This window comes from Poecilia formosa, unplaced genomic scaffold (genome assembly GCF_000485575.1).
Source record: "Poecilia formosa unplaced genomic scaffold, Poecilia_formosa-5.1.2 Scaffold0, whole genome shotgun sequence".
Lineage (NCBI taxonomy): Eukaryota > Metazoa > Chordata > Actinopteri > Cyprinodontiformes > Poeciliidae > Poecilia > Poecilia formosa.
The window spans coordinates 2,688,292-2,701,549 of record NW_006799939.1 but is presented as its reverse complement, the minus strand read 5'-3'; the positions used below and the strand labels follow the sequence as shown (position 1 = coordinate 2,701,549).

At 40.0% G+C, this 13,258-nt stretch overlaps 1 protein-coding gene across 1 annotated transcript in view; it reads left to right on the top strand.

The window, feature by feature from the left end:
• The first annotated feature begins 1,963 nt into the window (after positions 1–1,963).
• LOC103135121 (exostosin-1b-like) overlaps positions 1,964–13,258 on the top strand; it is a 36,325-nt gene continuing 25,030 nt past the window's right edge. Inside the window, exon 1 of the mRNA XM_007547766.2 lies at positions 1,964–3,895. Within this exon, the coding sequence (XP_007547828.1) occupies positions 2,943–3,895 (953 nt within the window). The 5' untranslated portion in view covers positions 1,964–2,942. The remainder of the gene's footprint in view (positions 3,896–13,258) is intronic.

Below are 13,258 nucleotides of genomic sequence, written 5' to 3'. Positions count from 1 at the left end.
CAGTCCCACCCCCTGCTGCTCTGAATCTGGCCAGAGCTCATCACCGCAAAAACAATGCATCAGCAGGGGGACCGCATCTCCACAGTCTCATTAGGCAGCAGATGATAGTTGGACAAAACAAATCTCCACGGTTTTTACCCATTTGTATTCATCTGGTATCCAGTTGACTGTCTGTTTTTTTTTTTTCATTTGTCCTCATTTATTTATTTATTTATTTATTTTTAAATCTTGTTACCGCATCCAAATATAATTTTCTGATTCTACCGTTATTGTGCCCGTCAATAAAAGAGCTCAGAACAAAAGCAACAAACATTCATCTACATAACGGGACGTGAGGAGTATTCATTTATTCAGAGCTATCAAATAGGAGGGGATGAAAGGGGGAGATGCAAGGGCAAGACGACGAAGAACAGAAGAAGGGGTGATGGAAAGCTCGTGCAGATTGAGAGATGGAGAGAGGACAAACCAACAAAGAAGAAGAAGGGAGTAGGCCGCAGAGGTGACCATCACTCACCTCACACTCTTTGATCAATGGGGCCATGGATTACCGAAGGAGTCTGGATGGCTAACGTGCATCTCTCAAAGAATGCAGGTGCTCTTTACAAGCTTCAACTAAATCACTTGGTATTTTGGACCACAGCAGCCGAGAAACAACACCAGGGTCTGGGTGTACCTCCCAGAAAAGAACCAGCCAATTCATATCAGCAGGACTGGACAATAGTGGTGGACTATTGTCTCCTTCCGCTTGTATGTGTTATTTTCGCATACAAGCAAATATTCAGACTTGACATTTACGGTTATTCAAATGAAGTGTATTTTGAAGGATGAATGAAAGCATAAGGATCCACCTGTACAGTAGCAAAAGCTCAGAGGGACTAAAAACGCATCAGAATTCAGGGGATGATGTCTGAATTTCAGAAATAATATATAAACTTGAGTTGAGCCATCAGTTAAATGATAATGATGACAGTGCAGCAAAAAAAAGCTAGTCCATCACAGAAAATGTTTTTTTTCCCCCCACAAATCTTTTTACAAGATACACAAAAATATAAGACATAGCCTCATAAGTCACCCAATTTTTAAGTAAAGACCACCTATAAATAATTTAAGCACAGCGAAAATAAAGTTTTCTATGTAAACAGCCACGCTTGAGGGACTTCTACACTGCATGTCTCCTTGAATGTGATTGTGAAACATGGTGGTTGCAGGATCATGCTGCAGGAGTGTCATTTTTCAAGAGCTACATGAAAGCTGGTTGATGGATGGAACTTATACAGGGTGATTGGTGACATTTTCTTGAGAAATGCCACCTTAGATGAGCCGCTCCATCCACAAACAGAATATACTGGGTAAACAAAGAGATGTCATTCAAATAAATAAAAGAAAGTGACAATAATTGTGCTGACATTACTTTGATGACACTCTTCATTTAACACATGTTAATAGCTAATGGCCTTATCCCAGTAAAAGTAAGAGCACCTGCCAAAATTTTGTCACATGACTTTAGTATAGATTGTACAGCTAGAGCTCAATAAATTCGACAAACCTCAAAATTCAAATGTAAAAGTAATGAAAATAGAAATTTATATTTGTGGCCTACCTACAAATATGTAGGAGTGTGTCAGTGGCTGTCTGATGGGCAGTCAAAACAGAAATCTTCCACTTGATTACGTACATTACATACACTTTCTCCATTAAAACTTCTATCAGAAATAGATAACATATGTAATATATCGCTCTCTATTTAGTTAAACAATAATAAATATTTTTATTTTTGGATCATAACTGTTGAAATAATGAAACTTTTTTTTAATATATAATATTTTACAATTTCTATACTCTTGAGCCGCACCTGTACGTGTTTGAAAGTAAAAGAGTGGTGGAAGCCCCGCCCGCCTCGGATGTGACGGCACCCAATGGGAAGGCACCGTGCGCCGTGGAGGAACGTCATCTAATGGGTACTGGTGGTCACAGTAGTGGGACGGCCCAGCCGTGTTGAGCTGCTTGGCTCGTCTCGTTCGCCGCACTCCTCCTGTTTGTGAGTGCATGAGCCACCACTTCAGCACTTTACATGACTGGAAAAATTAAGGTAGATGCTAATTTACCGGCTTCGAGGTAGATGACACGTTTCCCATCCGAGGAAAGAGGTTGTTTTTATTGCGGAAGGAGACAGATTTGGTTTTGCTGCCTTTTCCAGCCAGCGGTATAGATCTCTGATGCCGAGCGCTTAGCTAACAAGCTAACTGGAACTGTTTTCACAGATAAGCTAGTATAGTTAGCTTGCTAACAAGCTAGCGAACGTCGGTTTTAGAAATGTATTGTCTCGGTTTATCTGTTGTAATGTTGGAACCGGTATTAGAGGCATTATATGAACAAACTGGCGTAATATCTCCTATGATATGTTGAATGTTTTAAAGCTCCTGTACTAGTTTGGCTTATAATCTCCAGTGAAACCTTAAGACTGGAGTACAGACAATAGTTAACAGTCTGGGCAACAAGTCTAGCTCACTCTCCTGCTTCAACTCAATTATGTACTCGTATTTCATATTGTTAGTTAATATCCGGATAAGATAGAAACTATAGTTCGTGGCAAAATAACCCTTGTGGCTCAGCAAAGGTGGCGTTACACAAAGAAAAGTAGAGTGCGACTTAGGATGTCCAGATTTGAGTCCATCCGGTAGTTTGGGAAAAGCTGTCATTTTATCAGCAGCATCACGACCGACGAGGAAGACGAGGTGGATGGACATTAAAAATCGCCCACATGCGTTGGATCAGCTCCCGGACTTGTGAAAGGCAACTGAAGCAGGAGGAGGGAGACGAAAGCTCGCAGCCCTTGCAGCCCGGGGGAAGATGGCGGAGCTCTCCCACAGGAGGTGGTGAGACCCAAACTTCGCAACTTGTCGGATTCACAGACGCGCACCTTATTTCCGATCGCCGGACACATGCAGGCCAAAAAACGATACTTAATCCTATTCTCCGCCGGCGCCTGTCTCATTCTGCTGTTGTGTTTCGGGGGGATACAAGTCCCGCTGTCCCGACGGGGTCCCAGCCGGCGTGATGACCGCAGCCTCGCCGGTTATCACCCCGGGGCGCGGTGGCGGCGCCTCCAGGGATACCTGCAGTCTTTCAGCACCTTTGAGAAGGATCGGAGCGATGACCTCAGCGAACACATATCTCCTAGGCAAAAGAGGGACACCAACTCATTCCTGTACACTGGAAAACGATGCAGAATGGAGTCCTGCTTTGACTTCTCTCTGTGTGAGAGGAACGGATTTAAGGTTTACGTGTATCCGCAGCAGAAAGGAGAAAAGATCTCGGAGAGCTATCAAAACATTCTGACCTCCATCGAGGGCTCCAGGTTTTACACGCCAGACCCAGCACAGGCCTGCCTGTTTGTCCTGAGCTTGGACACTCTGGATCGGGACCAGCTTTCACCTCAGTACGTGCACAACCTGAAGGCGAAAATCCAAAGCCTTCCTCTCTGGAACGAGGGCAAAAACCACATAATCTTCAATTTATATTCCGGCACATGGCCAGATTACACAGAAGATCTCGGCTTTGACATTGGCTTTGCCATGCTGGCCAAAGCCAGCATAAGTACGGAAAACTTCAGGCCTCAATTTGATGTTTCTATCCCCCTGTTTTCGAAGGAGCACCCCAGGACAGGTGGAGAGAGGGGCTATTTGAGACATAACACGATCCCCCCTTACAGGAAGTACGTGCTTGTTTTTAAGGGGAAGAGGTACCTGACTGGAATAGGGTCAGACACAAGGAATGCTTTATACCATGTGCATAACTCACAGGACGTGGTCCTCCTCACCACCTGTAAGCACGGGAAGGACTGGCAGAAGCACAAGGATGCACGCTGCGATAAGGACAACGCAGAGTACGACAAGTGAGTACTTTTCTGTCATTAAGTTTTCAGATAATTTTTATTTTCTTCCCTCTTACAGTCTCATTTGGTGCTTTTAGAAAAACTTGCACTAAAATAGTCAGTTTGCTGATCGTGAAGGTTTAACTTAGGGGCGGATAATATGGACTTAGAATTTTATCGCGATACTTTATGGTAGTATTGCGATAACAATAAAGAATGTGATAAAAAAAATAAATGTATTACTCATTTTTTTGTTTGTTTTGTTTAGTTAACTGTATGGCTGTGACTGCACTGCATTCAGCACCACAAGCACGAATATTGCTGTTGAAGAACATTCCTATTTAAAATGGGCTTCATCAAGTCACCACTTATTTAAAGAAAGTATGATTTATATCAGTAAACTGCACACAGTAAATTGATTTAATCATGTTGCCAAATTTACTAATATTTATGGACGCCTTTATGGAACAAACGGTGGAAAAAATAGCAAAAAATAACATTTCCAATGGTACTGTCAGTTTTTTTTTTTATTTATTTATCATCAATAAGTGAAATTTATCTTAACCGTGATAAATTTATCAAAATTATAAATGAATCAAAACTCTTCATGATAAACAATATGATAAATGCCCACCTCTGGTTTAACTTCATTTCTTTGCAATAACAAATATTGTGAAAAAATAAATTAAAATAGCAAAATATTTGGTTTATTAATGTTCCCATAATTATTTTTCTGTATAATTTAGATTGCTTAAGACTGTCTTTTAGGTTTTTTGTTATAAGAAAAAAAAAAAAAACAGACCAGGAATGTCCTAAAGATACTGTAACGCCACAAGGGTTTGTTGTTTGTTCAGTTCCCCAATATTTGCTCGCATCATTTACTCATTTATGGACCTTTAGTGGAGGCCTGTGAGGCACTGATGAGAAAATTAATGTCAGCCAGAGGCACTGCAGTATTACAGTCATTCAGTCAATATGTCGATCTGTTGACTCAGTCATTGATGACTCTGCTTCTGTGTTCTCTGTATCCTGACTTTCCATTATTTTTGTCATTTCCTGTACAAATATTCTATTATTAGAGATTTTATTGAGTTTATATTAATTTGCTACTTGCCTGTTCTGGTGATGCACAAGTGACTTCTTTAAATTTGCTTTTCTTTTTTTTTTTTTTTTAGACCAATATAATCCTGTGAGCAAGCAGGATTGTTGTTTTTATGAAGAGAATACTCCATAGAACAGAAGTGCAGCTGTGGAATAATTTCCTGGTGTCAGCCAGGTCATTTTCTGAGCTCAAATCTGATGAACAAACTCTGTGATCCACCTTTGGACAGTGGGATTGAGTTTTTGTCGGCCAGGGCTGTGCCATGTTTTTACTGGTGGTGTTTGATTGGAGATCTTTGGACTGGATTAGCAGTGACAAAGCTCTGGTGCCAGTGAGGGGAAGCCACTCTGGCTTCTGTTTGCTCAATCATTTCCCAGACGAGCCCAATTGCATTAGCTAGGAATGCACTGGCTCTGACCAGTGTCCTGATTGACCCCAACATGCTGGGGGGGCCAAAAGGTAATGATTTATCTTTTGACTTTATGCTGTATTTTTATTTTTTGTTTAAGTGCCCTTTAATTGCTGTGTTTAGACATGAAGTGGGTAGAGACAGAAGGGAAGAGCAGCAAATACCATGATTGGGAATCAAGCTTCCATTTTCCTTTAAAAAAATTCATGTAGAAATATTATCTATAACTCAGATGACAATTAATTTCATTAAGAAGCATTTGGGAGCAATTAAGATATAAATTCCTAATGTGTGACAATCCAGCTTAATTGCATTGTTTAGCCAGAGTAAGTGCTTCTTACTCGGTGTGCCTTCTTTAAACCTGACTAGTGGTTCTACTTTGATTCCCAATGCGATGTTACATTTTTGAAACATACCAAATCGTTTATATCATTTTGTGTCATGCCTTTTTCTGCCACTGCTACAGCTTTAAAATAACAAAATTCACACAGACTCTGGTCGCCAGAGCATGCTTGATGACTAAAGTTTGAAGTGTATGAATGGCATTTTGACAAACACTTCAGCAGTGTCCTGAAGTGTCTCCTCAAAATACTCTGTTTTGACAGTATCATGTATCCATGTTTTCTGAATGGCCGCACTCTGCAGATGTGGCTACTGGACATTGCCAAGCTTTGCGTTTATATCTACTTACATCCTTTAGACCTTTGATACCAATGTTGGAACCGGTGGTCCTCTTGTTGGGCGACCTCTACCCCAGATTGTCCAGAGCACATGACGTACGGCGTCATTGATTACCAGTGACTTGAACAAACCTCAGTTCTGCATCTAGCTTTACAGGAAATGGCCGATGCAAACATATGGATCTGAAGTTGAAGTCTTTTGGCAGACAGGGAATCTTATTCACATCATAGCTAGAGCTGCAGTTGTTGCCTGTTTTTATTTGTGGCACCTGTTTCTTTTTTTTTTTGTTGTTGTCTTTTTTTTTAGACTTTCAACTTAAACCTACAAAGAGCTCTGTCTCACCTTTTCTGCATCACACACATCCCAGCCTACCAACTCTCTCCAGGGAATTTTCTTTGTAGTGTTTGTTGTGCATGACTGCAACAATGTGGTCAACGATACTTCATTATGTTTTTGACATAATGACATTGTTATTTTTAGTTGGAATGTAGAAGGCCACCCACTTATGATTGTTTTCTGAAAACATGCCAACATTGTTAAAACTGATCGTAATCTCCACTCCACCTGTTGGGTGTTGGAAAAACTGAAATGTTGCATGTCCGCTGATGGATTCTCATTTAGTGTATTTCTTTCTTACCTTATTAATAATTTAGGGTTTGACATCTGCCTGTTGCTTCAATGACAAACACCAATTTGGAGTTTTTGTATTTGATATTGTGCTGTTATGCTAAACTTATGTATGACATACTTTTCTCTAACTTAGTCATTAAACATTTGGCACTGTTATGTCTTTTTTTTCTTCAAATTTTCATGATGTTTTACGACTGGACCTTTGACAACATTATTCAGTCTATGCAATAAGATTTTACCTTAAGTCATTCAGTGCATCTTTTCAACTTGACATGTTTCCATTTCCAATTTTCTATTAACATAAATAGTTCAGTGTAAAACCTACATTTTAACAGATTTAGGTCGGCGTTCCTGTGTTTTGGTCTTACTTTAAGCGGAGATCAGATGTAGAACAACCTAAATATGTAGCGTATTTCTTTCCCACCATTTTATTCATTTATTTTTTTTTCTGTGAAGGTTTTGGTTGCAACAGAGTTGCTGCGGCCTGTTATACGGCCCTCTGGGCCCAACAGTGCAGTCTGGCATCTAACTGGGAGGAAGTAATTGTTTCTGTGCTTGGCTGTGGTCTTTTGTGCAACTAATCCCTCTTATCCTCTCACAGTGCAAAAAAGGAAGTTATGATAGAGTCAATGTAAGCCCTCACAATAATTACCATGTCAAATTCATGTCAGTTTTCAATCGAGACTTTGATGCGCCATAGATTGACTGGTTGTTGCTACATGAAGATACCACACTGTGCTCCCCACTCTGGGAATCATTTTATTCTTTGCTATTCATTGAAATTAAGTTACCAGCAGTTGAAGTACAAAGTTCAGTCTCCTCAATATGATTTGTGCAAACCTGAGACCTCGATCCACTTGTTTACGTCTCTGCCAGCATCTCTTGCAAAGTCAACAGTTAGTCAACAGTTTCCTTCCCTCATCTCCGTTTACTTGTTTTTTATATTTGTACTCTGCCTCTGTGCACAAGCCTGTAACGCTGCTGGGAGAGAAGAGGAGAGAGGTTGCTGGGAGATCCAGCAGGAGGCAGATCAGATGCAATTTTAACCTCAGACTGAAAGCCCTCTCACAGCTTGTTTCCAATTAGGAGGCACTACCAAGTGCAAGAGCGTGAATGGGATAAAGTGAAAGATTGGGGGTAGAGGAGTTGGCGGGGAGCTAAGTCTCAGAAGACTGAGACGCAAGTGGAAGTTGGGGAGGAAAATGGAAGCACAAAGGAAACAAGGCCTCTCAGAAGTGACGAGATAGATTGAAAATAAAAGGCAGAAAAGAGGAAAAACACATGGCCATCTATTCTGCCGTACGAGGTGAGCGCAGTAGCTGGCAGGCTGCTGACGTTAGTCTGCTAGGTATATTTATAGCCTTGGAGGATTTTTAATCCTCAGTATTGGCCAAAGCCCCTGGCAGAGGGCTGCTAGCCAACCTGATGCGGGCTTTACAAGCTTGGGGAAAATGATAATCCATGGGGGGGAATAGTTGATCTAAGTTCCTGCACATGAACTATATCTGCCTTCTCCCCCCCATTAATCTTATCTATATTTCCAACACATTGGATCAGCATTTCTTTTTCTTTTTTTTGTGTGTTTCTCATTTTTTAAAAGGGATTATAATGTACTTGGTCATTTTGTCATAATTTTTCAGTGACTTTCCTCCTATAAAACTGATCTGTGTGGCTGTCAAAACTCAAAGGATAGTCTTTAAACAAATTTGAGACCCATCCATTAATTTGTTCCAGTCTCTTCAGCCAGTAAGATCATCTTCTGAATGCCTGTTTTTCCAGTGTAACCAATGCAGTCTTTTGTCAGATTAGCTGTAAAATGACCCCTTCAGTCAACAGTCATTAATTACTACTTTAGCTTGGCCCTTCCAGCTACTGTCCTATGTATCTTTGCTATGGTTCCAATAACCCCACCAGCTGCCTTTTCTACACAGAGCTAAATGATACAGCGTGCATAGAAGACGCCTGGTAAACCACAAAACCACTCTACACAGACCAGACGTTTGTTTTTTTTAATAAACCTATATTGGTGCGCTGCCCAGCCTCTGGGAATGATCAGTAGTTTAGATACTTGTATAGTTATGTCTATTTATGAGGTAAATATTGAAGTGGGAAATGACTTTAAGGGTTGCCGTGATGGTAAAATTGTTTTCAATCATTATGCCAGTGAAAAAAAGTGCAGTTTTTTATGATTAGCCATCAAATTCAGTGCCTCAGGGACTTCACTGCAGACAAGAGTAAAGGATAGTGCAAAAACAGTGGAGATATTTCAAACAAGAAGTGCCAAGGGTTCTCTTTTTTTTTTGGTCATGTTTTGAACTTTGCAACTCCTCAATAAAAGCTACTACTATAGCTTCCTATTGGCTCTTATGTTTTTAAATGTATTTGCTTTAAAACTGGATGCAGTTTTCGCGATGGTCTGGTTTGTCTCTTTAAACTGTTGCTGGCTTGTTGGATTTCTTGGATTAAAGGTATTAGTAGGTGAGGGGCTGCATGTTACTCAGCAAGTCGGCCAACGTGGTTTACTTGGGGGAGAGGGGCTGTCTGTAATTTGCTTGTGACATAATTTATTAGGGTTGTTGTTCAGTTCTTTAACTTTGTTAATCTCTTGTACAGGGAGCGTTATCTTTTTTTTTTCCCAAGGTGGAACTTTATAGTTAAAAGCTGAGATGATGTAAAACGGCTTTTATCTCTGTACTTTTCATGACAAGAAGATATAAGACTGTCAAATTCAAAGACGGCAGCCATGCCAAGATTGTTTGAAAATAAGCAGGTGTGGGAACAGAGGAGTAATTTGGTAAAGACAGGTTTCCTAAAACCGGTGCACAAGGTACTGTGGTCTGCCTCAGTTTCACGATGATGTGAGTGAAGGAATTAGCTGATGTGTCTAGAATGAAGTTGGCCAACATCCCAAAGTAAAATGCCTTTAGTGGCATTAACGAAGGGCTCAAAATGATAGATTTATTAATATTTCATAGCTTTCTCCACCTTCATCATCAGAAGTGCTGCAAATGGAGCCTTTAAGGTCAAAGATGTAGTTTAATGGCGCTGACTCATCAGTGAATCGTTGAAGTTGGGCTTATCTGGCCATGTACGACGAAGTGTGTTGTGAGCACGACATGCAGAACCAAAGACTGGCTCGAAGGCAAAGCTTGTAGGATTGTAATCCCTCAGTTGCTGTGGTAGAGGAGATAGCACAGAGATGAAACTTGGTGCTACAAAAGTTGATGTCAGCGGAGATAGATTTACTATCTCTGTTGATTGTCAAAAGTAGTTGGAAAACACATCATTATTCTGCCTTGGAAACTGTACCAGGCAGTGAGAGAAATAAGCAGCCACTCTGTTAGTAGCTCTTGGCTGAGTTGTGGTTTTTAAATCCTTGGATAAAACCAGCACACAAATATATCCACACACAGATTTGGTATCTTTTGCTGTCCTCCTTGTGCAGCACTTTGTCAGATAAGGGCTTTAACCAACACGGTGTGAGGAAGGTAATCTCTAGCACAAATGATAACCTTGAATATATCATGGTCTGATGTCTTCATTTGTCCTTCACTGATGCAGTTTTCACTAAAACTTCATGTTTAGCTTTATCTCGAGGGGGGGAAACACACACACACCTATCGCTATCACTGAATGGTGTTAGTTGCTGTGACTCACAGTTTGATAGTGATTCAGGCTGCTCACATGAGCATGCAGCAGTCGTGACAATAGATTTCATTATCGATTGATAAAATCTAGCTCCAGGTCAGTGTGTGAGGTAATATAAAGGCTTTTGGCTACTCTATGGAGTAATGCTGTACTGTGTATGATCTTCAAACCTTGTGCTTGTCTGGCACATTGAGTTTATGGAGGATGTGCTGGGCTGGCCATGTACTGCTGCATTGTATGGCATCAATAACTGTATGTAACTGTTGAGGTAGTCTCTGCTAAACAGTCATTTTTGTTCTTTGTTTGTGAAGACCTAAACAATAGTGAATAAACATTTTCAGAATCTAGAGAGAGTCTTCAATAATCAAACCTATTCCTGAGAAAACTTTTTTTTTTTTTTTAATTTTCATAAAGTAAAACTGAGTGTAAAAACTGGTCTGTTGGGTACATTCTTAATCACTAAAACGTATAACTATTAAAAGTCTTGCTGATTAAGCAAGACCTATTTAAATATACTGACAATAAAATCACCGACTCATTCTGATGTCTTCCTTGTACGATTGTCTCCAGCCTTTTCATTAATAATTTAAAAAGTTTCTGAAGTGGCTGCAACAGCAAAAGAATGTTGAACTTTCCCAAAACGGTGTTAATATTTTTGAAGAGTTTTTATAACACACCCAACACATCCTCTCCTCTCCCTCCTTATCTTCTATATTGAAGAGCGTTGCCAACATATGATCAAAGTGCCACCGATTTCTGCTAGCTCCTGCAATTTGTTCACATTGTATGGGAAAACGGCAGCATTTTTCACTTTATCTATCATCGTTGTGCTGCCTCCACCCTGTAATCTCGCTTTCTGCCACTGAAGCAGTTGGGCTTCCCTCTCTGTGGTCTCGTAATTGCACAGTAATAATCTTTTCCCTCTTGAGAGTTACAAGACTGTGTTTACACTTCATTTTTGGCAGCTCGACTTGGCAAGACGCTAATTTACACTTTCTGCAGCAAAATGAAGCTCCTCTTCGGATTACTTTTGCTGCCTTGCCAGAGCATTAGAGGCGTCGCAGTTATCTATAAGTTCGATGTGCTTCTCAAAATGTTCTTTTGTATCCGTGATGAAATAAAAATGATATTTATTCACACGTTTAAGAGTGGTGTTTTTTTATACGTCTATAGAAAATGAGGTGTACACCCCTTCTTTAGAAGTACAACTTCCCTGAAAGGTTAAACTAATTTTCTTTTCTAAATATTGACAGATGAAAGCTGAAATCATTTAAGCTAAATAGCCTTATGTTCTATGTCTGAGTGACATAGACATAAGGCTAGTGACATAAAAGCATCTCTCTTGTTTTTTCATGGTACAATTCTATGCTGTTTTTAAGTTGGGATGCTATAAAGCTAAAGTGATGTGTGTGTTAAGCAGCGGAGTGCAGGCCAGCTAATCTACACAGCTAATATCAGCCGTTTTTATGTCTCTCACCAAAACTATTATGGAAATCTGCACTCTTTCATTGAGGGGGGAAAAAAATCTTCCCTAGAACCACATTTAACGTACAAATATAAAATTAATGCCAAAGCATTCTGTGTTGCATATTTTCCAACAAATAATCACGAAATGTTACAAAGGAAAGTTAGTCCAGAGAAATGCCATCCCCTGCAGCTTGGCGTTGGCTTTATTCATGTCCCTACAATGAGTATCGGATCAGACGCAGCTCGCAGGTTTGATGCTGCGTTGATAGCAGACTCGGCTGATAAGGCTCCATCGTCTGATCTAAGATGGGTCCGTCTCCCCGACCCTCCTTTTTGTCTCGGTTGCTGTTTTCATTAGAGGAGGAAGACCGTCTCTGCGGAGGCTGACTGGAATGAGATTTTCTGATCAATGAACAAAAGAAAAACTAATTGGAAGCCGTCCACACATCAATATGTTGCTGTTTGTGGTTAGAAATACATTTCACTTTATTTGTTTTTTCTTTCTCCCCGTCTCCGCTAATAAATTTTCAAATGTTTTACATGAATCTATGTTATTTCTTCTGTTTTCCTGTTATAATGTTGATATTCTTGTTGCCTTTATGCTACGTCATTTGTCGTTCATTTTTTCTTTGCATCCCGCCTCCTCCTTTTTCCTCGTCTCTTCTATTATACATGCAGGACATTCCTTTTTCTGTGTGGCTTCCCTCTGTCATTGAATCTAAATTTTTCATTACGTAACGTTGCAGCCGTTTATCTCTCGCTCCATCCATCCACCCTCTGAGCTCTAAGGAACGTGACCTGGACAGATACGTTTCTGCACTCGTAAATAACCTCTGAACTTTGCCCTTTAAGTTCCATTCAGACATAAACTTGGGAGATATTTAGAAAGACTTCACATTCAGGATTTTTCCCCACCCCCTTAAATGTCGCCATTCCCAAATTCATATGTTAAGTTTAAACTTTTTATATACCGTACTTTAACAATTGTGTAAAAGTGATTGATTAGTTGTACAATATCTCTGTTGGCTGTTTGAGGCCTTGTAGGGGGAAAGGACTTTCCTTTTTTCTGGTTTTTAGTGGGAGCTTAAAATGGATGGAGATTTGAAAGCAAGAATAAAGTAGAGAGATAAAAGACTCAAAAGAATAATATTCCACTGAATTAACCTGAGGTCGGGTAATGTGGTTCTGATGTAGACCCTGTCTGTGTGTTGATAAATGTTTTATGAAGCTCTCTTTGAACTCATTAACCACGGGGAGATGAGTAAGTCCAAGGTACCTTGAGGAAATGAGTAAAGTTTTTTATATATATATATATTTTTTACTACAGCTATTTTGGTACTAAGCTCCTCTTCTGATTTGAGTCTGGGTAATGCTTTTTAAACCTCTTAGCAGTGATTGGAAAAGTTCAAGAATATCAGAATTCAAACATTAAAAGGGAACTATTTCC